Below are 27,118 nucleotides of genomic sequence, written 5' to 3'. Positions count from 1 at the left end.
GCACAGCACAGGTTGGGTAGGTGGGCTCGTGCACTGTCAGGTGGGCAAGTAGACTACAAAACGGAAAAGGGAGATAAAGAAAAATCCAAACTACCGTGAGGGGTGGAAGTGACTTGCCCACCAGATCCCACTGTCACTCATTCCCAAGTGACTAGTTGGGAGACATGTAAAGGGAGGACATACAAAGAGGACTAAGTGGCAAAATGATACATAGAAAAAATATTTTGGAAACACATAAATGTGATTTCAAAAGAAAATCTGTGACTTTGAAATAGTCTACTTATGTACTTGTATGAGACAGCCAGATTATTTATTAAAACAAGAATCATTCTTCTGATATCAATAGGCAAAGAGGGGTTCATATTACCAAAATATTTGGTTTCCATTATGACCAAAATATTATTGCTAAAACATGAGACATTTTTTAGTTCCCAGATACCATTAAGAACAGACTATATCTACACTTGAAATAACGTTAGTTTTTAATGGAGCTTACCTTTAGATTCTGATTACCGCCGTTTGCCATCGCGTGGTTAGTTTTTCTGAAATCTCTTTCCTTCTCCACAAAGTTAAGTGAAGTACTAAATCTAGGTGCTGACAAACTCCTAGGTGTGGAGGCCCTAAGGAAGCGGATAAAAGAAATGATAATTTTATTCCTATTAATCATTAAGGATTTTTAAACAGTTATCTTTCAAACAGGTTGCAGCAATCATAATCTTTTGCTTGAAAGCAAGAAATAATTGTTTTAAAAAGATTTTCTACCTCTAAGATACAGGGCTTTATAACATTATTTTAAATTTGGTATTAAACTCAAAGTAAGAACAATTCAAAAAAAGTATTCTTGGTTCTAATATTAAAATAACTAAGGCTTCTTGTTTTAAATTTAAATATCCTAATTTAGGTTAAATTCAGATATTTAAATCATATTTAAATTAAAGCCTGCACAGCCAATTTCTGTACTATATACATCGATATATACGTCTGTATGTTCAGCACTCTACAGAATTAGTAGCTTCAATATCCTTGGCAACTAAACAAACATGTGAAAAAAATCTTAATCTATTTTAATTGCCAAATAAGCAAAGGTAGAATCCTGGCTACTTTTTGGTTTTTTTGAGACAGAATCTCATTCTCTCACCCTGGGTAAAGCGCAGTGGCATCATCATAGCTCACTGCAACCTCAAACTCCTGGGCTCAAGAGATCCTCTTGCCTCAGCCTCCCAAGTAGCTGGGGCTACAGGAGCACACCACAATGACTGGCTAATTTTTGTATTTTTCGTAGAGATGGGGTCTCACTCTTGCTCAGGCTGGTCTCAAACTCCTGACCTCAAGCAATCCTCCCACCTCGGCCTTCCAGAGTGCCAGAATTACAGGTGTGAGCCTCCATGCCTAGCCTATTATTTGTTTTCTTATGAGCATACTCAAGTCCATTTGTTGCCCATTTTTAACAGGAAGTATCTTAGCCTTTGAAAGACATCAGGAGGCTGGAGGCAGATGTTTCCAGGACAGAGGTGAAGGGCACAAGGCACAGGCTATGTCCCAGCTCTCTGTTGCCAGGACCCTTGTGGCTGAACTGGTCCCATTCTAGCACAGTAATGTTCAATTAACACATCACTCCTCTTTTCCCATAGACTTTGGCTACTGATCTCCAATATGTACATATCCAAATGGTTCAGTAAAACAGTCAGCAACATAAATCTGACAACTTACAAGAAACCTGATCTTAAACATGAACCGCCTCTCTTCCTTCCATCCCCAACTTTACTGTGGTTGTTATTAGCTTAAAGTATCAAATACAAGTGATTCTTAAATTCATGGGGTAAAGCTATTCCAAGAAGCAGCTACTGACCTGCTATTAACTCACCTACTTTCATAAAAGGCTTTAATTGGATTCTTATATGGTGTTCGACCTATAAAAGTCAATCACACACACAGAGTGATCAATGGTTGGTAGCAAAGACTTCAAAAGATTTTCAAATTTCCTTTAAGCTGATTTTAAAAACATCAAATTTAGAAAACTAAAAAGTAAGCCTAAGCAATTTTATATTTATGGATGTCTTTAGTTTAGGATGGTGTCAACAAGAAGTTACATAAACCTTGTCTGACATTCCATTACATGTGATCACTGACAAGATGACAGCAATATATAAATTTGAATCAGAGATGGTACCTGTCTTCAAGGAGCTCACAATCTTATAATCATGTTATGCTGGATGACAACATCTACCAGGGAAATAGAATTGTTCAGCTCAGCTCCATAAGACGCTAATACCCAAAGAAGAAAAAATAGGATATGTGCTAAAAATGTAAATTAAGGGAATTTCAAGCACTGGAAAAAACAAAATGACTTAAAAGAGAAAACAAGGGCAGAATGAAAATCTACAACTCCTAGGCTGCCCAGCCAATTTCTGCTATATATATAAAATATATGTATACATTTTCAGTACACTATAGAATTAGCCACAAACTTGGTGCAAACATTAAGCAACTCTACTAAAGGGCCTTTTCTTCAGAAAATAACTTTAATAATGAAGGAAAAAAATTTAAAACAATTTTGCTTTAAAAAGCTTTTATTTTATTGGAAATTTCTGGAAAGGCTATTTTTCTACAGAATAAATAATAACAATTTGATTGCTGTCTGTGTCAAATAAAAAATACAAATCATTTAAAATTACCTAATGGAATATAACATTAATGTAACTACACAGATAGAAATGGAAAACTTAACTGACATAATCAACAAAACAAAATAAGGACAAATTATCTGAGAATTGATTTAGGATGCTCCATTAATCCAAGAAACCCACCTTCCAAAGTTTTAAAGGGAATTTGACTATAACCAAAGAATCTTAGGTGAAATACCTTGTAAGTCTTCTATTTGTTTTTGTAACTTTACATGCTGCTGAATTAGATCCTTGATTCCCTCAGGGTCATTTTTACAGAGTTTTTGAGCTTTTATGTTTGCTTGCAGGGCCCAGTCATATTCCCCCAGCATAGAAAGAGCATCACAATAACGATAATGACCCTGTTCCAAAAAGATAAATTTATTTTTTTCTCAAACATATGTTTAAGTTAAAGAAAATAGATAAGGAAAAATGTTTTGCTTGAGAACTGATTTACTGCTTAAAATATTAGATTAGGCTGCTAGTAATGAAAAATAAAAATGTTAATACCTCAGGAAATAAAATGACCTAATGAGCTAAGTGAAAAGTTATAAATTAGTAAATAATTTTTAATAATTAAGGATCAATATTTTTGCTTAAAAGATTTTGTACCCCAGGAAAGAATCCAACTTTTGTTATGTTTTACTAATAAAGAATGAAATATAGTATTTTGTGCCAGATAAAGCATAAAAGTCATTCACTGTAAGTAATTTTTCCAAAATACTTTAAGGCAGTAATAGTCTCAAGGTCATTACATTCCCTACATTTTGGAAAAAGTAAAAGGTTTTGAGAACTGGAAGGAATAATCGGTTTGTATGGTAGTTTTCCAACATCTCTGGAGAGCAAGGGCACAGATGAAGGATGTACTCAGGCTAGATCTTCCATCCATCTCTCCCCCCTTCAATCAGCTTTTAATTATTTTATCTCCAAGTGTACTTCTCTGGCTCTAAGAAAACGTCCAAAAACCACTGATTTACTTTCAATTCCAATGATAAGGGTTTTTTGTTTGTTTTTTGCTACAGAACCAAAATCCCTTCTAGTTTCATTTACACATTTTAGAAATCATCTACATCAAACAAACTTTTTAATCTAGAAAGCTAATAGTATCAAAACCTGGGATTAACTCAACCGTCCCCTCTTCTAGCTACTCACAAACCAAACTCCCATTTTAGGCATAATACCACTGGAGAGGTGATTTATAAGAGAAAGAGGCTAGAAACTGGCCTGATATCACACTTATTTAGAGGCAAACCAAAGAACCTGATTTTCTGACACCTGGTCCAGAACTCTTTCCTCTTTATTTTATAAAGAACATTCTGATTCAGTAAGAATCTAGAAGAAAATATAAAATCAAATATAAGTAACTCTTTTAAGAAAGATCAGCTTTTCACTAAAAGAAACCAGAATCATGTGGCACGTGTTTATGCAGTTTCAACGCATAAACAAACCTGCTCTAGTGCACCATTTGAAGGGTCCTAACATGCCCTTCAAAATTAAAGGTCGACGTGGACCTATGAGTTCTGGAGCCTTTACAGACTATTTAGGATTAAATCAAAGCTCCCAATTCAGATTACATTTTGTTAAATTCCACTTTCCTTTAAAGGGTTAAAGGTTCTGTTTCCTGACACTTGAGGTGTAAGATAAAGGGAACTCTCAGATATGCTAGAAGGTCAAATCCTATCCCCTAGGCATTTGTCAACTTCAAAGTTTAGGAAACTGCAAAAATAAAAAACACAGCTAGCACAATAAATAATGACAGATCAAAAACCAAACCTGCTAAATTTGTAGGGAACACTTTATTTCTTTCTCTTTTCCCCCCACTTCCCTCACTTTTATTAGATCCTTTTCCCTAAATCCTGTGAAACCCAGTATAACTTCTGCTGGTTGAAAAAGGAGTTGTTTCAATGAAGGTATCTCAGAGAGTTTCTTAAACCCAATTACGAAGGTTTGCTCTTCTCTGACACCATCTCAATCTCTATCACATATATGGACATTCCCCGCTGCTCATCTGCCTGGCATCCTCTTGTCTTGAGAACCATCATGTCCCTACTCCTCACAGTAATGGCAGGACTGTCCATTCTAGTGCTCCCTTCCCAATAATGGATGGGAGGGAGGGAGAGTGGCTGTGACCCAGGAGACTGGCCAATCAAATTGCACCATTTCCCAGGTCACAGCAATGGATCCACAGGTGGGCACATGATTCAATCAGAATCAGTCTGAGGTATCCCTTAGGTTCACTAATGCATAATAAAGACAGGTTCTCTTTTTGCTGGAATTAACAGCTATTGAGGATATCAGTTTGGGGCTCCCACTACATGGTAAAAGTCTTTTTTAAAACGAAGCCAAGAAAAAGCCTACGCTCTAACTTCCACTTCTGACCAAAATGGAGTAACAGGGACTGGATTTACCCTCCTACCTAAAACAAACAAACAAACAAAAAACAAAAGAGATGAAACTACAGGCTTGCAAGCCTTTGGATTATCAGGAAACAAATGTGATCCCTAAGAGATGAGAAACACATAAAATAATCCCTATGACTGCTCCAGCTTACTGAGTTTCTAAGCTACAGCTCAGGAGGAAGGAACCTAGGCAGAGACTGGCAATCGCTCTCAGTCAAGGAGATAGAGCTGGGAGTTCAGGGGACCAAAGCAGCTCAAGTTCACAGGGCAGAGGACCAGAAAGGAGAGAGCTGCAGAGACAGAGAATTCCAGAGAACTACAGTGGGTCCCCCTTGAGTTTTCAGCTGAGTGCTGATCAGCACAGGCATGTGGGGCAACTACCCATGGCCGAAGAAAGAACCACCTGAAAGACTAACAGGGAACAACAGCCAGAACTCACACAGAACCAGGAATAATTCCTGTTCCCACCAACTGGAATGGAAAACATCACAATTCATGGGGCATCAAGTAGAGTACTCTGAAGTTTTGCCTCAGTAGTGACAAAAATTAGCCCTGGACTAAATGCCACTATGGTCCCACCTATCATAAGCTGAAAACAAGACCCCAAAGAATTAAATTGTTTCCAAGTAACTGTACTGCACCCAAAACAAAGCTCAAAAATATTTACAGAAAAATATACAGCACCAAAAAAGGTAAAATTCACAATGTGTGGCATCCAGTCAAAAATTACCAAAGAAGGAAAATATAGCCTCTAATGAAGAGAAAAATCAATTGAAAACAACCCATAAATGACACAGATAGAATTAGTACACAAGGACATTAAAAGTTATTGTAACTGTAACCCATATATTCAAGAAGCTGAAGGAAAGATTGAACATATTAAATAAAGACATGAAATACATAAAAGATCCAAATTTAACTTCTAGAGATGAAAACAATAGCATTTAAGATGAAAAATATATTGGATAGAGATAAAGGCAGATTAGATACTGCAGAAGAAAAGATAAGTGAACTTGAGGACATAGGAATAGAACCCATGTAAAATGAAATGCAGAGAGAGAAGTGAGGGAAAAAAGACTAAACATGAAGCTGACGAACAGGAAAGCAAAGCTGGGAAAGAGAGAAAAATGTGTTCAGATCTGGATCCAACCATGCCTGAAGCTAATCCCTGGACTTTTCAATTACATGAGCTAATTAATTCCCTTTTCTACCTACACTAAATCTGAGTTAGGTTTCTTTCATTCACAAACAAGAGAGTCCTAATATACCCTTCAAAATTAAAAGGTTCTCAAGGATATTTGAGGCTATTGGTTTGTATTCTGTATAACATACATCAAAAGGCAATGCACATAGACATGTCCACAAGTATCTGTTGATTCCACCGTGAAAATTCTCATTCTTTAGGACAAATGACTCACTCTCTCTGAAGCCTAAAAGTAAGTCTAGAGACAGATGACACTGTACCAGTCTTCTCTATTGGGAAAAAAGGGAAAAAAACGGCCCACCATGAACAGAAATCTACAGAGTACCTTCCTCTACAGGCTTGTATCTTAAAGGCATGACTCCATGGACTTAGGCTCATAATTAATTCTAAAGTTGCACAATTCTTATAAAAGTAAAGAATACACCTTGCATGATTTACTTTTGCTTCTGAAGTTTAATCTATCCTTCAATGAGCACTCCTTTCTGGTAAAATAAAAGGAAAAATAATCTAGTTACATAGTTGCCACATTTTTTTGAATACTTACTAGTGGTTGTGTGTTTTTATCTACACAAATATTTTTGTAATTATATGACACATCACAAAACATCCCCCCAAAAAAAGAGTAAATAATTTATTTTGTGTTTGAGAAAATAAGCCAGTAACAAACATTCTCCATAAAGTCTTCAAAATAATTCAGAAAGTTTTAGTACTCTTTTTTTAAATTGATAATGATTAAATAGCATGAGGTATCTCTGGAAAGCCAGTACCATGGTCTGGATTTCAGTATTTGGAATTCTATCCTTCATTCATTCTACAAATATGACAGAGGCCTTGCCAAATGCCAGGTTCAGTAATCAGCAAAGATTTTGTTTCAGGCAAAAGGAGGACTCATTAAAAAAAAAACTAGCAACAAACTGATCACCCTCAAACAGAAGCACCATCCACTGTAGGATTCCAAATCCACTTTTGTCTTTTATTTGCCATGACACCTCACTAAAGTCATTTTATCTCTCTGGGACTCAATTTTGTCAAGTGTAAAATGAGGCATTTAAAAAATGATTCCAAAATTTGGATGCAGAAGTCCACCTGGGGAATCTTACAATCTCCATACTCCTAGATACACTCCTAGGCAACCTGAATCACAATTTGGGGGGGAACGGCAAAGAAATCTGTCTTTTTAAAAGATCCCCAGGCTGCCTTTTCCCTTTTACTCTATATTCTGTACTCTGTTTTTCTGTTTTACCACATGCTATTTATAATATAAAGGAAAAGTTCATTTTTAAAAAACATTAAACAAAATAAAACTAACACCTACGATTAATCTAATGAAATCTATCCACAGAGCAGGAGTCAAAGTAACAGATGAGATTAAATTCTCTAAGGCCTTAAGATTCTATGATTCTACACACTCTGGTTTTAAAAACAAATTATGTAAAACCAGAAATGAATTATGAAACACACATCTTTCTGTGTCTTATTTAAAATTCTACTTTTTAAAAATTTTGAAGATTTTTATGATTTAGGAAAATACAAGACTAATAAAACAAACACCCAGAATTAACTGTTAACATTTTGTTGTATTTGTTTTGGATTCTTTTTTTGATAAAAGAAATACAACGATACAGATATAGTTAAAACCTCTTTTATACTCTTCTCCAATCTCCTCTTCCTCTCTCACTGCCCAGAAGCAACCACCACCATGAGTTTGACAGGTATTCTTATCTATACCTATACCTATGAAAGGCCCGCGTTATGCCTTTACTGATTTTTTCATTTAACGCTGTTCTTTAACATCTATAAATGTTGACAAGCCATTGAATTCGTTTCAACTGCAATCTAGTATTTGATTTATTCATTCACTAAGTCAACAAATATTTACTATTGAGTCCTGAGAAGTGTCAGGCAGTCTGGCTTCAAAAGTGAACCAAACAGACTAAAAAACTTTTCCTTTGTGAAGCTCACGTTATACTGGGAAGACACAATAAATAATGTAACTCAAATATCATATATTGTATGCTCAATAATAAGTGCTAAGAGGAAAAAAATAAAACAAGCAAAGAAGACAGGAAATGTCTAGGTGTGACATTTTAGTAATGTGGCCAGGGAAGACTTCACTGAGAACAGGACTTGTAATACAGAATGAAACGAAATTAGGAAGCTGGTCAATGCTGTGGGGAAGCACATTCTAGAGAAGAGCAAGTTCTAGAGGGAAGAGCAAGTACAAGGTGGAAATGGGCCCGGCATGTTTGAGGAACAGTGAGGATGCCAAGGGGCCAACATAAAGTGAACCAAGGAGAGAGTAGTATGAGTGAGGTCAGAGAAACAATGGATGTTCAAGATCAGACAGATGTGAGTGAAAACTTTAAGCAAGTGAAAATACCACATTCATCTGCTGCTTTATCAGTGGGCAGGTATTTGCAGTGCTATGCCATTAAAACAATGCTGCAATGACCAACCTTCATATCTCACCACGTGCACATACATAAGAAATTTTCTAGGGTGCACATACTCAGAATCAAGTAATTATGAAGTATGTACATCACAGTGCTCTCCAAGTTGGTTTTAAATGATTCATACTCGCACCAATTTATTGAAGGTTTCTGTTACTACACACACTCACCAACACTCAGGACTAATGGTCTCTTTAATTCTTCCCAATCTGAAGGACTCAAACAATATCACACTGTGTTATTTACTCATGTGTATGTGGGTCTGTGTAGGGACCCTCTATTCAGCTCTATTAGTTTCACTTTTCTATATCTGTACCAATCCCCTAAAATTTTAATTACCAGAAAATAGACAGTTTCTTATTTCTATTGGCCATTCAGGATTACTCTTTTATGAAATGCTTATTTGTCTTACTGGTCCATTTTCTACTGGGTTTCTTATTTATTTTAGGAGTTCTTTGCATATTTTGGATATAAATCCTATCAGTTATATATGTGACAAATTATCTCCTCCCAAACTACTAATAAATTCATGGTGTCCTTTGACATACAGAACTTCCTAAGTTTGATATAGTCAAATATCTCAAGGTGATTGTTTTCATTGCTGATTTGTGTATTGCATGTTAAGAAATCCTTTCCCACCTCCTATAAAGTCTCCTTCCAAGTTCTTAAGTTTCATTTTTCACACTCAGGCACATCTACCCAGAATGTGCAGAGGGTACCTCTCAACCACTAAGGCACCCTCAAGACCTCCCAGGGCTGCCCGTGCTCCTCACGCACACAAAGCACCTCCCTGTGGCTGAGTCCCTGTGCTGACTGTGGAACTGAAGATTCCCCTTTCATATTCTTGAGCTCTGCATAATTTCATATGGCATTTTTACAAACAAACACAACCTGTAAACAGGTTTTTCACAAAGTTGTACGGCATTATTTGCTCAATGTGAAATAAATAAACCTACCTTTGGCCAAGTGCTCTTCAGAATGGTGGCTCTCTTTCCATCACCAAGGGCATTTCTAAAAACAAAAACAAGAAATGAAATATTTAAACATTTTCATTCTTTTATTGTAAAACTATTAACTACTTTACATACTATATATCTATTTGTATTTTGTGAATTGTCCATGGATATAATCATCAAAAAGTATTTTTTTTTAATTTTTGAAAATCCATATGATGTACGTCCATTATAGGAAATTTGGAAAATACAGAAAAGTAAAACAAAAGGGAAAAGTCACCCAGAGTCACAATCACAACTACCCAGGAATAACTACATTTAATACTTCTGGCGTATTAAATAGTTCACAGAACTTATCAATATATCTTATCTATGCACAACTTATTATTTGTATGGTTTTTTGAACTATTTCTGCATGTCAGTAAAAATTCTGATCTCCAAAAATGTAACTCCCAGGTCTTTCACACAACACACCAGCTAAGCTCTATAGAACAGAGCATGGAAGGTGGGACATGAGACCTGGGTTAGGTCTAACTCAATCACTAATTCTCTCAGGGCTTTTAGGAAGTTATAACCTCTCTGGGCCCACTTTCTCATCCATAAAGTGAAAATAGTAAGTCTATTATTATCTTCCTGTTTTAAAGCAGATACTAAATTAGATACGTTAGAAAATATACTTTTTACAATGTCAAGTACTAACAGATCCATACCCTACTCTCTCAGTTTCCTGGCTCCTATATTTTCATTGACCTCCTCCTCTACCCCAACTTAGCCACCTACTTACCAGCACACCCCTGGGCAACTTAGCACCCCTCAAAACTGTCTGAACTCCAGAATCACTAATTCAGGTGTCCAATTCTTCCCCCATAATCCATCTTACTTGTTCAACTATTCTTACCATCTCCCTAGGGTGCCCAACTCACTGATTTATCTACTTTCTCTTTTTTAAACTTTCCTATTTATCTAGCTTAAGCTTTGCTGGTTCATCATTTCATATTCACATGCATACTAATTTATCACTCTTAAAAAGAGATTACATGGAAGAACAAAAATAGGTAATTTATACTACCATATGTCAATATCTACTAAAAGGCACAGATATGTAAAGGTAGACAACCTGACCAATAAATAAGATAAAATAGAGAAACCAGAAATGAACCCTTACATATAATTACCTAATTTATGACAAAAGTGATACTGCAGTGCATGGAGAAAATATACTCTTTTAATAAATTGTGCTGGATCATTTGGACATTCATATGAATCTTGAACCCTACCTTACAATAAAAACAGAAACTAAGTCCAAATGGACTGCAGAGCTATATCACAGGTAAACAACCAAACTTGTAGAAGAAACAAAATTTTGGTAACCTTAGAGTAGGCAAAGATTATAAACAGAATACATAAACCCCTATTATTAATATATAAAGGAGAAAACTGATAAACTGTACTATACTAAAATTAGTAATTTGTTTGTAAAAAGAAAAAAAACATCAATAGTGAAAAGGAAAGCCACTGAGTCTGAGAAGATATTTGCAATACATACGTCTGACCAATGACTCATACTCAGAACACAAAACAAGCAAAAAACTCCTACAAATGAATAAGACATTCAACTCAAGGGAAAAATAGCAAAGACTTAAATAAGCACTTCACAAAAGAGAATATCCAAATGGTCAATAACCATATGAAAAGATGCTCAATTGAAATATCCTTAATCAATTCATGGCAATGCAAATTTAAATCACAATGCCATACCACCAAAATGTCTAAAATGAAAGATGTAAAATAATAAGTGTTGGTGAGGGCATGGAACTCCCAGAAACTCTCATCTACTTCTGGTAAGAGTATAAAATGATACAACCAAAGTAATATTAAAACTGAATATAAGCACACTCTCTGTCCCAACAATTCCACTCCTTGATTACACACTCAACAGAAATGAATACATATGTTCACAACAACACTATCTGTAAAAGCCAAATACTAGAAACTACCCAAATGCCCCTCAACAACAGAATGGATAAGATGTGGTATATTCATGCAATAGATGAACACTTTACAACTACATGCAGTAATACAGATCTCAAAAACAATGCTGAAAGCCAAGCATAAAAGAGCATATAGCATATCATTCCATTTAAATTGCACAGAAAAACAGGCAACATTAACCTATGGAAATCAGGATAGTAGTTACCCTGGGGGAGGAGGCAGGTAGTGACTGGAATGAGGAACTTCCATGGCACTGGGGTTGTGATCTGTGTGCTGGTTACAGTTGTTTGATTTCAGAAAATTCAGCCTGTACACTTATGATTTGTATACTTCTCAGCACATGTATTAAGATTAGGGGAAAAAAAAAAGATTACAAGACAAAGATGTCCTTCTGCTAGAGATGTCTGAATTACAGTCCTGAGGGGGACATCCTGAGGACCAAGTCGCACACTGAGGCTGAAAAAACTTAGGTCTCTGATGACACTGCTGAGCCTCTAAATATACAGCCCAGAGCCACCTTCTTCTGGAACTCCTGAATGAAGTTAAGTTTTCTTCACCATTTAAGCCAGTTAAATCATTTCTGCTACCTGCAGCCAAAAACATCCTAATCCAATGGCACAGCTCTTAGGCTCCACAATCTGTCTCTCTCCCTAACACCTTTAAAAGCTGCTGATGCTAGGTGTCTCCATTTTCTTATGTTTTTCAATCCCATCTAACCAGCTTCTGTCCAAAGTTTCCTACTGACAGCTCTCTCTATGGAAATAAACGATGTCCAAACTGCTAAATCCAAATTCCATTACAACTGGCTTGTTAACAGCAACAGACACTGCTGGCCACTCCTTCACTTACTTCTATGATATCAAAAGTCTTCATTCTACCTCTCTGGTCACCTCTTAAGTCTCCTGTGCAGGTTCAGCCTTCTCTAGTTGGCCATTAACTATCTGTTCCTCAAGGCTCAATACTGGTTCCTCTTCTAATCTCAGCCTATGCTCTCACTAGGCAGTGGGTCTCAACCTTGACAGCACATTGGTATTATCTGTGGGGCTTCTAAAAGCCCAATGCCCAAACTTTCCTCTAGATTAATTAAGAATCTCTGGGGTGGGTGGCATTTCTTCAAGTCCAAGTGATTGCAATATGCAGTCTAAGTTGAGAAACAATTCCCTAAGCAATCTCACCCACACCTACAACTTCAAATCATCCATGCTAACTATCCCAACCATGTCTCCCACCCAAACTTCTTCAAGTTCCAGACCCACATAACTTGCTATCCACAAGACATTCTAATCTAAATGCTTCAAAGGCACTTCATTTCAGTATGTCCAAGAATGAAGTTAAGTTCTACCTCTTACAAATTTATTCCTCTTCCATTGATCCCAATGGTAGTGAGGGGGCTCATAATTCATGAAGCTGCTTAAGGCAGAAACCTCAGAACAATTCCAACCATTTTCCCTCTCGCATTCCATCCAATACCAACCACTGTAACTTCCGTCAGCATTACCTCTAAAATATCTTCAATCCTTCCACTTTGCCATTTCCACTGCCATGTTGCTACAAGCCACCATCACCCCTACCCTGGAGTACTTCAACAGCCTCCTAAGCCACATCCATGCTACATCCCCTTCAAATCCATTCTCACTACATCAGAATGATCTTTCATGAAGTCTTAATCGTGCTAATCTATTTAAAATCCCTGACTTGTCACTGCTCTTAAAAACCAACGGCCTTAACATAGCCCTACAAGGCCTAGCACCTGACCACCTCTCCCTCTCCTTTGTATTCAGGCCATCTGGCACACTATTGGTTCCATAAATGCAACACACTCCTTTCCACCACAGGCCTTCATGCTGCTGGCCCGCTGTCTGGAACACAGAGACTGTTTTTGCTAATTTCTGACATCATCCACCATCAACAGAACCCTAATAATATTTGTTGAATCATCACTGAATGTTACTATTATAGCACTGTAATAGTATTGTTTGTTATACTAGCTAGCATATATTATAAATATGTTTTGAGTATGTACTGATGTTAATACTAGTAAATTTTCATATTTACTAACATATGACCACACCTAATACTGTGTGACATGGTGAGAGTACTGAACGGAGGGTAAAGAACAGAGTTCCTCCCAGGTGCTCCACCTCACTACTATTACATGGGAAAGCATATTTATTTCTTAAGCTCCCCCAGTTACTTCATATACAATATGCTACATTTTGCGCTAAAATACGGTGTTAGGAAAGGACAGTATTCCTCCTCATCTCCATGTGAATTTGCTAGGTTAATTATTCCTCAACATTCTCCTCTTCCCACCCCTTGGTAACTTACCCCAGAGGATGAGTAATAATTTATCTAACGGTGGGGGGAGGGGCACTGATCATGAATGGCTTAGCCTCTTTTTTCTCATTTTCTGGGAACTTAAACATCAACAGGACACCTGACTCCCTTTTTTTCCAGGCTTAAAGTTCACAGTAGCCTCTGTTGCCCAGTTCTATGACTGTAAGTGAATTATTAATAGTAATGAGCCCTTAGGCTATCAGACTTAAGGCCTTGTTCTCCAGTAACTACATCAGTAATGAAGGCACTATTTGATCACCATTTGCCCATCTTCAGCATCCATCTCTTAACTGATTCTGGACATAGAAAGGGAGGGAGATGCTATTTATTGACTCTCTCAAACCACAACATAAATATGTAAGAACTCTGCAAACCATAAAAGGGTTATTGCTTTTCTTTTCTCCTCAATTTTAAATCATTACTTTCAGGACCTGACCAGATCAAAAAAGAAATAACAGCTACCCTCCAAGTTTCTAGATCTTACAAAAGCAGGATTCAGGTATAATGGTGAGTCACTGACAAATATGCAGTGACTAATAACCATCAACTGAATAAACACAGACATTTTTAATCAAAACTGATTTTGTCTGGAATTAAAATTATATATGCTCTATCAATGGAGTAAAAGAAATTTATCAGGAATTTATCCTACAGATAAACTTGTACCTGAGTGTAAAACATAAAAAGATAATCATTATATAGTCACATATAACTTTTTAAACTGGAAATATACATATTAATAAAAAATCTACAATAAAAATCTATAAATAAAAACAAGTATGTATACAAACTGTACACTAATATAAACTAATGGATTAAGTGAGTAATCCATGGAGTAAAATACTCTGCAGCCATAAAAAAGATTAAGGTAGATCTCTATATACAGATATACAACAAGCTCCAATATTTATAAAAAAGCAAGATGTACAACAGTGTATGTTCCTACCCATTAAGAAAAAGAATACACATACGATACAGTAAATCAAATTAAACTGCCTATATTCTAACTTACAAAAATGGCAATTTCATTTGGTTCAACATAGTAAGTGCTTGTACAGGCATATAATATGGAACACAAGGATCTGAAGGGAGAGCTTAGGGAATGGGTCTGAGCTGGGCAAGGGTTTTCAGTGTACCCTTTTTTTAATCTTAATTTTTTACCATGTGCATTTGTTACTGCTTTTTGAAAAGAAGAGTGCATCCCAAAGAAGATTTAAAAAAATAAGTATTTCTTCAAAAGCACACTCTAAGTATCTTCTAAGCAAAACTAAAGAGACCACACAGAAAGCAGAGTGAAGATTAAATCACCAAACCAACACACACACACACACACACACACACGAATTTTTGAAATGTTTACAGAAACACACACAGGTGAGTTGCTTTATCCCTGTGGTCCCACAGAAATTCAAAAAAATAAAAACAAAGGAGTCATTTAAAGTCTACCTGTCTGCTACTAATTACCGTTGGGGTCTGACAGAAGGGAATATAAGATGATGGGTAAATAGTTAAATAAATACCAAAAGGTCAAGTAAATACCAAGTTTAAAAAATATGTGATTTTCAAAAGCAAATTAAAAACCCATTCAAGGCTAAACTTTCCTTTTCTCCAATTATATTTCCCCTCACACAGTTCACATTCCACCATAGAAATTGAATTTGCCATATGTGAGTCCCACAAAAATGAATTAAACAGTAAGTGGGCAAAACCTAATCATATATATTGCATAAGCTGCTGTAACTACACAATTTACAGATATGCCTGATTCCTTTTTCTAGATTCTCCTCTCAACTGAAAATTTCTGATTACTTCAATTACAACCATCAAACTGCCCTATAGTTACCAAATTGTATTTGAAAAGTACACTTCCAGACCAGAATAAAAGGGACATGTCATCCAAGCCAGGTGACCTGGGAGGCACACATTCCTCAGCCTGAAGGACTCAAAGGGGAGAAGCTCCTGGGCCCAGGGCGAAGGTGGCAGCGCAGTCCCCCACCCACGCCCCCCACACCCACATGTCCCAAGGGCAAGATCTGCAGACCTAGAGGGGTTTTGATAGGCTCTTGGCCTCACTTATATCCACCCAAAGATGGTATGATTTACAAACTGTACAACTACTTTGGCATTAAAATCACCACCGCCATTTGACCATTTCTGAAGGAAGCATGTTTCCTCATACGTATCTCACCTCAGGCTCCCCACACCCCACCCCTGCCACTGGACTTAAAATATTTGTTTTCCTCTCCCTTCAAGATCATTTTTCACTTATTTTATCCTTGATATTTAGTGATCACTGTTTTTGTTTTTCTTTTGTTCCTCTTGCCATATGCATTTTTAATTACTTTTTTCTTTTTGTCAAATATTTAAGTATACATGAAAGTACAGAGAATAACATTAACAAAATGAACACCCATTATCAACTGTGTACCAACTTAGTAAGATATTAACATTTTGCCATATTTACTTCAGCTCTTTTTGCAGAAGTTTGCTGCAGTTGACATCCACAGTGTACCATTCCTCCCATCTCTCCTTTTCCCTTCTTCTCTCTCCAGAGACAGCCACTCCCTGGTGTTTAACGTGCCCATGCATTTTTAAAACATTTTTCATACATATTCTGTGTTAATTATGGACATGCACATTGTTTTGCATGTTTTAAAACATTAATCAATGGCACCATACTGTAAAAATCATTCTGCAACCTGCTTTTTCACTCAACATTGCATTCATTTCAACTGCCATATAGAGTTTCATTGTATGAATATACCATAATTTATTTATCCATTCCCCTATTGATGGACATTTAGGTTGTTTCCATTTCTTTACTCTTACAATCAGTGCTATAATGAAGGCTTGTACAGATCTTCTTGGGTACACATTTGAGAGTTTGGAGGGTATGAGCCTAGAAGTGGGCTGCAGAGTATGTACATCTTCACTTTGTCAAATTGCTCTCCAAAATGATTGTACCAATTTACACTTTCTCCAGCCGAGTATGAAAGTTTCGTTTGTTCCACATCCTCTCAAACACTTGATATTACAAGACATTTAAATTTTTGCCAATTTGACAGGTATGAAAGAAAAACTCAGTTTTTTGATCTGCATGTCCTGTAAGGATAATAATTTCCTCATAAATGTTTGACTATTTGGACCATTTATTTTTCATTTTTCAACTTTCACATTCCCGTTTTACTCTACCATCACCATTCCATAGTGAGTCGTAGCAGAGACGCTGCATCCAGGCTGCCTGGGTTCAAGTTCTGGCTCTAACACATTCACCCAGTGTCCTCGGACACTTTGCCTGGCCTCAATATGCCTGTTCCCTCATCTGAAAAGAGGCAGCAGCATCCAACTCACATGGTTGTGAGCGTTTTATGAGTTAACATGTGTGAAGTGCTCAGAATAGTGACAGCCATGTTCTAAGACACAGTATTATTATTTTTACCACTTTAGAAATTAATCTTGTCAGTTATCTTTTAAAATTGAATCTTTTTCTTTAATGTTTCAATTTATATTTTCTCATCTTTTAGGACTTAATTTTTTCAGAAATTTCAGCATTCATGACTTTAATCCTTTTATTTCTTTCTTTTCTGTTAGTTTAAAATATTCCATTTCTGTTCTCTTTGGACAACTCAATTTTTGCTTCAAAGACAGCAAAGAAGCCTGGCCTCATGGAACAGCTGCAGAGTACATCCTTGCCAAACTGGGGAAGGGCAGATGCTTTACCTCCAGCTGTCCCTGCAGCTGCTCAGCCAAATTCCCATGGCAGATCTAGCATCCTTTTGATGTGAGAGCTTCAAAACATCTCATCCTTGGTAATTCAGCTAAAAGACCTTTACAGGACATGGGTCCTCCTGTGTTAATTGCACATGTGAATTACTAGCAATGTGTTCTTAAGTCACATCATCTAGTCACTTGATCAGAGGTTTTATATACTATGGACACTGAAAACATGATCCCTACGTTATTGAGCAAATCATATAAACAATGTGAGACGGTAGGAAACACCAGCAAAACTGGTGTGGCATAACGCTTCGTCAACAGGCATCCAATACACACTGATTGCCTAATAAGGAACGCAGAGTTCTCAATGCTGCTGACCTGCCTCTAATGAAAATGTAGATGGTGTTAAAACCACAAGCTAGACCATCAGGAAAGAGGTACAAGGACAGATCCATGACTCTGCTCTTTGCCTTTCCCTCACCATGCTACCTGGCTTCTGTATTTCTACTTTGATTCACCTGTTGAAGCAGGGTTTCAGGAGGATCCTCCTTGTGTGTCTAACATACAACACTCATGAAAGAGAGCAGAAACACCCTGATTTGCCTCTCAGCTCTTGGAGCTAGAGAGGGGATGACCTTCTACCAGGCAAGGTTTCAGATAGGTGCCTCAGTTTTCATAAGAGGCTAGCCAAGTTGCCAACCTATTCATCTGATCTTGAAAGCATACAAATTCACCTTCAAACAGCACAGAATATATGCAATTCTGGCCCTAGCCAGAGGCAGTAACCTAAAGACATTTGCAGCTCATTTCTTGTCAGAACCAGGTGAGGACAGTGGTATTGATGGAAGACTGTGTCAAGCCCATCCATTCCTCTAGTCTAGATAGCCTCGGTTTATCCACGGCTTAAGCCATCTAAAAGCTGCATAACGTTAATACAGCGGTATTCTCCAAGGTGGTTGGATTACTGGTGATTTTTATTTTCTTCTTTTTAAACTCTTGTATTTTCCAAATTTTCTACCATGAGAATGTGTTCTGTTTATAATAAAAGAAAAACACAATAAATGTTACTTTTAAAGCTACATACTTGGAATACAACACCTTCCCCACTCCCATCCTCCCACATCCCAACTAAAGTGCTTTTATTGAAAAACAACTGATATATGCTTTCATGAGAAAATTTTACCAAAAAACTTGTTTGTGAAACCCAAAATTGCACTTTCAGGGAGTTTTTGCTATGAACAGGATGTTGCTGACATTACTCTCTTCTCCATCACTCAATTAATATTACCTGTAAGCCACATAAGAAATTCCTTTCAAAACTAAACACTAGGAAAACACGGTTTCGTCCAAGCAATTAGTAACCTGTTTCTTTATGGACAATGAGAATAATATAACTTGTTAAATTTTCCCGTTTCATTTTGGCAACAGAAGGTCAGATGTAAATATGAATTGTAACTAATATCTATGCAGGGCTTTATGCCCACGCAGCTTTGTTCTGAGGATCCCAGGCTCTAAATTGGTTTTCTAATTTGTTTTGAATATTCTTCTACTGTGTGGATGTATTCTTGAATCCACCCTAAACCTTTCTTACAATAGGGCAGGACATTATTAAATACAACAGTCTACACTGCTCAGTATTATGTTTGTACTTTATGCCCTAAAATTTTTAAACTAAGGAATAATAAAATCATAATGCAGTGTCTTTCTCAATCATTCTCAACTAACAGGTAAAAAGTTCAGCTCAAATTCAACATAAAGAACTAAGAATTAATTATGATTCCACTCTTATACCATTAAAATTTTTTGCTCTCTTTCACTTATGAAGGACATTTACTTAATTTTTTATACCAAGATAAATAGAGAAAAAAAATACAACAAAAATGCTTATTTCAGTCTATATATTATAGGTTAACTAAGAGCAAAAGGAGGCAATATATTATAGGTGTTATAAACACAGACTTTGGGATCATCAGATCGGATCTGTGTCCAAATCTTGACATAACTATTTACTAGTGGTATGAGTTGGTCCACATATTAAATGTGGAGAATAACATTACCTACCTATTACAGATGCTATGAGAATTAAATAACATACGTAAAGCACTTAAAATAATGTATAACATGTTTGCACTCAATCAGAACAGCTGCCACCGTCACTGTTGTTATTATACAAAAAGCCTACAGTGCCCTCTTTAAACCATTTAAGTATTTCTGTCAAGTAACTATTCAAGGATTTTCTTGCATACCTGCAAAACAGAAATGCTTCCCAGAAATGAGTATTTAGCATAGCAATTCAGTGATTGGGATACTTTAATGAATTTACCTGAACTGTCCAGTACGAAGAAAGCAAAGAGCTCTGTTACCATAAAGAAGGTGGTTTTCAGGTCTTAAAAAGAAACAATGTTTAGTTAGTAAAACACACTACACATGAAACAAACAAAAACCACACAGAAAACACACGAATGAAAATTTTTTTTTAGACTTTGGATCTGTATGGCAGAGGATTTGGAATCTTAACTAAGTCCCAGTTCCTTCAATTCTAACTTAAGTAACCTTGTTCAAACCAACCTAAACTCCCCTGTGTTCAAAAGAAAGATAATTCTACTTGCTCTAATTCACAGGGCTGTTGTGAGGATCAGATGAGACATTAAAGAGCTACCAAACTACAACACATGCTGTAACTTTAGGGGATAAGATTATATAAGTCAGGCTGTGCTTCTGTGACAAAGAAACAAAGCCTGCAAACTGGAACAGTAACTTAAATAGTTTCATTTCAAATTTTGTTCTTTTTAGTTTTATCTATGTGTGGTGAGATTTATTTCTCCTTTCCTCCACCTCTTCCTCAAAAGAACAGAGCAGCAGACTTTTAGACGTGGCATGCTAACTGGATTCATGCGTTCCCTGAGGAGATGGGCAAGATAGGAAAGAGAGTAGTGTTTACAGAGAACCCTCCAAAGGCTGCTATGATATTAGGTGGCCCAGCTGATGCGGCACATCTGAAGGAAAACTATAAAATCTAGCAGCTGAACAAAGAAGACAAGGTACATACAGAGGGCACATGCATTTTCTCAATCATTCCCAATATTATCCTATAAAAGCTATGTCTTAGGAAGCAAAAACCCCTGAATGGGTGGCGTCTTAAGTGCTACCTCTTTTTGATCAGTTAATAATTTGGAAGGACTTGGTTGATGGCAAAATGAGAACAAGACAGAATAAATGACTCTGTACTGGAAAGTATGAAAGAAAATGGAGGAGGACAGAACCAAAGGCACAATTTTGCCAGACTTGCTTGAGTTATACTACTTGACTAGGCTCATATACTCAGGCCACCTCCAATGGTTCTAATGCCTAAAGATGAGGAAATCTATTCTGCACAGCAAATTAAATGATATTCTCCAATTCCTCATCTTGCTTTTATTTCTCCTGCGTAGCATTCTAACTTGATCTGCCACATAAAAATAATCTCACTGTTCTATTTTGGTCTTACCTATATTCAATGGCTCTGGTGTAATAGATAATAGCTATATCAAATCTTCCTTTGGCAAACTCTTCATTTCCTTTCATTTTCATTAGTTCTCCTTGCTGAGAAACCAAGGTGAAAGAAGACCCATCGATTAGCTCCAAAGATAATCAAGACTCAATACCTAGGAAAAATGGATCTGGGTTTCTATCTTTGATATCAGAAATAATCTAGGGGATTATTTATGTACAAAATGAGAATGCAATACCCAATATTTTGGCATATACATTTAAAGAAACCTTTCTCTAATGACTCAATACTAACTTTGTTAAAGGAATACTAAAAAATAAAGAAAACCATCACATGATTAATTACTAAAAACTGTGTGCAGTATTTGGTAGACTCATTTTTAAATATACCTTATCAGTAAAGTACAGCAGAGTAAAAGGCAGATGCAAAGTAGAAATTTAACTTTAGGTTAGTAAATGTAATATTATTCAATAAATCTTAATGCTTAAAAAATATATAAATCAATAACACACAGGCAATGTTGATAAGATTAATTGCAAAAAATGAGGTAGCAGGTTAGCAAGAATATATATGAAAGATGCTACAGCTATAACTGAAACTTTTCACTTCAAACATTCAAATTTTTTAAAATAAGTAATTAAACTGGATCATATCAATCGCTTTAGTTAGAGAATTCAATAAAACATTAAATGTTTTCCTAAATCCTTTTTTAAAATTGAGTTAAGATCATATTTCCAATGAGTGAGCTGGATGGCATGTGCCTTATATTTCAATAAAGCTGTTACCAAAGAAAATTACATTTCCTCAACTAACTGAAAGACCAGTTGGCTGGGCACAGTGGCTCACACCTGTAATCCCAACACTTTGGGAGGCCAAGGCAGGAAGATCGCTTGGGGCCAGAAGTTCAAGACCAGCCTAGGCAACATAATAAGACCCAATCTCTACAAAAAATAAGAAAAATTAGCTGGGTGGGCATGGTGACGTGCCTGTAGTCCCAGCTACTTGGGAAGCTGAGGCAGGAGGACTGCTTGAGCCCAGGAGTTTGAGCCTGCAATGAGCTATGATCATGCCACTGTACTGCAGCCTGGGCAACAGAGTGAGACCCTGTCTCCAGAGAAAAAAAATTTAGTTGAAAAAAACCAGATTTTAATTTTCAACTAACTGTTTAAAAATCATTTGAAAATTCTGATCAAGATATTTCTTCAAAAAAAATTCCAAATCACAATCTATTGAAAATTTCACTCAAACATGTCATTCAATTTTATAATAGTTCTCGTATGCCATCAGAGAGCAGTTTTGTTATTAACTTCCTCTGATAAAAGTTCTAACAGGCAAATCTTATAACATATTTACAAGTAAATATTTTTCCTCACCTCTATACAGTCCGCACAAGTTTGGGCTTTAAACTCTTCAAGCAAATTGGAGTTTTCTGTTATAACTTTAGTTATGTGATACTTGTCTAAATTTTATTTTTAGGAGAGAGTGAGAGAGAATATTTGTTAAAAAAACAAATTAGTGTTGATAATATTCTAATTTTTAGCTAGGGTAGGTGAGTCTATAAAGTTCATTACATTACTAATCTTTCTAAATAGCATATGTTTCTTGTAATCTTTTATGTGTATTAAATAATACAGTAAAAATGTAAATTGATAAAATGTTACAGAAAACATTGGATTTACTGTTTGCTATGAATCTATTCACAGTTATTTCTAGCAATTAAAAAAACTCATTTATTATTACATTAGTTGTAACTGTATTTATAACAAATGCTCTGTCAGAATATATTCCAAATATGCCTCATCATTACTTAAAGCCAATTCAACAAACATTGTCAAGTACCTGTGGTATACCAGGCACAATGTTCAATAAAAATGTATAAAAACAAAAACGTGGAAACTACTTTCTAAAATGAATTTAACATACAGGTTGCGTATCTCTTATCCAAAATACTTGGGACCAGAAGTGTTTCATATTTCAGGTATTTTCGATTTTAGATTATTTGCATTATACCAGGTGAGCATCCCAAATCCTAAAATCTGAAATTCAAAATGTTCCACTGAACATTTCCTCTGAGCATCATATCAAAGTTCAAAAAGTTTCAAATCCTGGAGCATTTCAAATTTCAGATTTTTGATGCTCAACTTGTAACAAAGAATTTAAAATGTCTTCATTCAGTATCTTGACTCTCATAAATAAAATGTTACAACGAGAAGTTATCTGAAATACTATTCTTATAGAAATTTAATAAATTAAAATGCAGTAAGTAACCAAACTTTATGTCAAAAGTTTATCGTGTCATTTTCTGCATTTTAAGCTGTTATAGAAAAAGGATTTTAAAAAGTAGAAAAAAAATATTTTTATTGCAACAAAACTCTAGTTAAGCCTGTAGCAAACGTATTCATTTCCAAGGTGAAAGGAGTACCTAAAATGTAAGATTCAAGAAAAGCCCTGGCAGGTACAGAGTAGGATGACCGCAGGAAAACCTGGGCTTTCAGATCAGAGAAACCTGATTTCTCATCTAGGTTCTGCTACTTACTAGACTTCAGAAATACCACTTAACCTCTCAAAATCTTAGTGTGCTCACTTCTAAATTAGGGATAGTAGCAGCCACCTTGCAAGGCTATTATACAGAAGAAAGAGAATCAGAAATGAGCCTACATAGATGTGCCTACAGGTGCTTCTCATCTTCTACCATAAAATCGCCTAAAATTAAAGGCCTCCAAAACAATGACAAGAACAACACTGATCAGTGTAACACATCCCAGTGTCTAATAAACCTATGAGAAAGATCTGTCTTCATTTAATTCTTCTTTAGTACTTAGGTTAAAAATGCAAAATTTTCCAGGGGAGTGGCGCACACCTGTAACCCCAGGTACTCAGGTGGCCAAGGTGGGAGGATCACTTAAGACCAGGACTTTGAGATCAGCCTGGCAACATGGCAAGACCTCATCTCTGAAAAAAATGAAAAAAATTAGCTGGGCACGGTGATGCGCCTGTAGTCGCAGCTACTTAGGAGGCCGAGGCAGGAGGATCACTTGAGTTCGAGGCTGCAGTGAACTATGACTGTGGCACTGCACTCCAGCCTAGGCAAAAGAGCAAGACCCTGTCTCTAAAGAAATAAAAATTTAAAAAATAAATTTTTAAAAAATAGTGCTAAATTTGTCGTCTTCTCAATGGAGATGGCAAATTATTGGTCAGGATCTACTAAACGGCCAAACCTTTCCCATTTCAAGATTCCTATAACTATTCTACAAAAACACTGCTGAGATTCATATGCTTTAAAGAAAAACATTTCACAAAGTAAAAGACATATGTAAGGCAGTTTCCCCATACATAAAAGAATTGCAGATTCATCAGGAAAATGAAAATCACAATTTTAGCTTCTGTTACTTTTTCTTATGAAAGAATACATGAACCCAGTTGCGGTTTCCTTCTTTGAATAATATATATATAAACATATGGCATCCATTAAGTAAAATTTTAAAAAGTATGTCATAAAAATAATTAAGACAGGAAATACAGAATAAAACTAATCACAAGGTTAAAGTTCTCTTATTCAGGGATATATAACAAGAGAAAAATATTTTTTAAAATCCTAAGATAAATCAGAAATCACATAACTACACATTCCATTTTCCCAAATAATACCTTTAAAAACTGAGTCAAGTAACAATTTTTATTAAGTAAGTAAGGACTTATACTTACATTCAGTAAAGAAAATACTTAACATAGGCCAACAACTGTCAACTGACGCTAATTTAGTTAGAATTGTTACATCGCCTGCATATTTTATCCAATTCAAAGCTTCCTCCATTGCCAAGATTTTCTGTTTCAAAAAAGGAATGAAGAATGGGATTTGGGTATTAATTCTAAGCAAATTTACCTTATAGAAGTATTTCAGACCCTTAATACAAAACTTCTGCAACTCTGTATTTTTACTTCCCCAGCATGCAACCTAGAGCTGTCAGACTCTGACATAGAAGTTAACAGATACCATGGACTCACATATGTTACATGTTCAGGTGACCTCAGGCTGCTCTCAGAGCTCAAAATGCTTCTGCAGTGATTACAGACCTGGAATTTGAGGTCTACAACCTGGCAAGGGGCCGCCTGCAGTAGCAGGGAAGTACAATAAAAAGTGGACAGGGTTCTCAGAACTTACCTAAACTAGGACTTTCATCCTCACCTCAAGATTAAAGGTATAGATTAAGGTTTATCAAATGGACTACATGTTTTACATAGTCTGTGGCAAACAGAAGAATAAGGAGATTAACAACAAGACGAGGATATGTGGCTGGCCACATGGGGACTCAGTGCAATCATCTTTATGAAGGGTCAAAATTCACAGAAATGTTATTTGTACTTCTAATGTCTGAAATAACTTCAGAAATTAAATAGTTGAATTACCAATGTTGGTATAAAGCTTTAGAGAAACATATAGATGTTTATGTCACCAGTAGCATTAAAAATTGGTTTATCATTAAATCTGGAGATTACCTAGTAATTACGTATCAAAAATATTCATACCAGGGGTCTAATAATTTCATTTGGGGGAACATAAGCTAGGTATATAATCTAAAAGAGAAGAATCAACTTGTAAAAGAGACTCAAAATCATACTACATATATGGGAAAAACAATGAAAATGATGCAAACCCCCAAATCGAAGAGAATGCATAAAGAAAATATAGAAATAAACATTACCAAATATTACTTATAAAACAGCAAGTATGTGGACTCAATGTACAGGGAAATGAGCAGTGTGACCATTGCCACTTATTCACAGTGGGTGTGGATTCTACGTTTTAAACTTACATTTTCTATTTTATAAGCAATTCTCAATAAGCCTCCAATAAGGAAAGAATCATTCTGAAAAATAAAAACAAAATATATTTTTTTCCTTATTCAGTCAATTATACCTGAATTTTCTAACAGAAAAAAAATCCTACATTTTAGGAATACTACTATAAGTACATAGCAGTACACTTCCCACAAGCACATGACCAAATTTACCCTAAAGACCCTAAAACAAGAATTCACAAATAGTCTTCCATAGTTTTCTAGTGTTAAAATGATTTAGTGTAACTTTTAGACCTGTAGATTTTTGAAGTTCATTGCACCTAGATTTTTTAACAAAGATACAGTGGCTTGTATGTTACTGCAAAGGATTACCAGTAGGAAATAAACATCAGAATGCCCTTTCCAAACTTAAGTTTGCAATCAGAATAGTACCAAGAACAACACTTGGTTCCATAACAAATTGAAATAAGAAAAATTATCAAATGGCTTTCAAAAAAAAAAAAAAGAACAATAAAAAAAAAACCCCAACATAGTACAAGGACACCTCTTCAAATCTGCCCTGGTAAAGTCTACCCCTACCCCAAAGACAAAATATTTGTTGAGATGGTGTGTTTTTATGTCAAAAGACAGAGCTCATCACTTTCAGAACCTGTGACAAAGGTTTCTATGAACCAGGGCGCACTATGATATGTGACGAATTCCAACTCCTATCCTTTAATGACAAGCAGCAGTTCTGGTCCCCAACATGGCATGTCAGAACCATGACAGCAGCCATCTCCCTACCTCTCGAATACTGAGCACACACTCATGGATGGCAGAATCATCTCAGGTTAACCAAAACTAAAATCATTATCTGTTAACTCCTACCAACTAGTAATATGGACCTAACACCATATAAATATTTATATTCTTTAAATAGGGGTGAAAAAAACCTACATTCTACCACTTACAGCAACTTTCTTTGCCAAATCCACAATATCTTCCATCAACTCAAGATGTTGTAATTTCTTCAAACTTATCTCAGAAGCACGAGAATTGCTTAAAGACAAATTTATTTTTTAAAAGATTAGGTTCTCATATGTACAAATTCATTGAACTTTATGCTTAACTACAT

At 35.9% G+C, this 27,118-nt stretch overlaps 1 protein-coding gene across 1 annotated transcript in view; it reads right to left on the bottom strand.

The window, feature by feature from the left end:
• The window catches only part of TTC3 (tetratricopeptide repeat domain 3), a 108,127-nt gene that overhangs the window by 74,958 nt on the left and 6,051 nt on the right, over positions 1 to 27,118 (bottom strand). The window contains exons 5-14 of the mRNA XM_045540657.1: positions 26,955 to 27,042; positions 26,020 to 26,073; positions 24,911 to 25,031; positions 22,579 to 22,664; positions 21,203 to 21,297; positions 20,039 to 20,101; positions 9,673 to 9,727; positions 2,863 to 3,025; positions 1,865 to 1,910; positions 497 to 620 (exon numbers count right to left, since the gene is read on the bottom strand). Coding sequence (XP_045396613.1) covers positions 497 to 620; positions 1,865 to 1,910; positions 2,863 to 3,025; positions 9,673 to 9,727; positions 20,039 to 20,101; positions 21,203 to 21,297; positions 22,579 to 22,664; positions 24,911 to 25,031; positions 26,020 to 26,073; positions 26,955 to 27,042 — 895 coding nt within the window. The remainder of the gene's footprint in view (positions 1 to 496; positions 621 to 1,864; positions 1,911 to 2,862; positions 3,026 to 9,672; positions 9,728 to 20,038; positions 20,102 to 21,202; positions 21,298 to 22,578; positions 22,665 to 24,910; positions 25,032 to 26,019; positions 26,074 to 26,954; positions 27,043 to 27,118) is intronic.

The sequence above is a fragment of the Lemur catta genome, chromosome 1, assembly GCF_020740605.2.
Source record: "Lemur catta isolate mLemCat1 chromosome 1, mLemCat1.pri, whole genome shotgun sequence".
Taxonomy (NCBI): Eukaryota; Metazoa; Chordata; class Mammalia; order Primates; family Lemuridae; genus Lemur; species Lemur catta.
The sequence above is the reverse complement of the archived record's forward strand: the minus strand, read 5'-3'. Positions and strand labels throughout refer to the sequence as shown.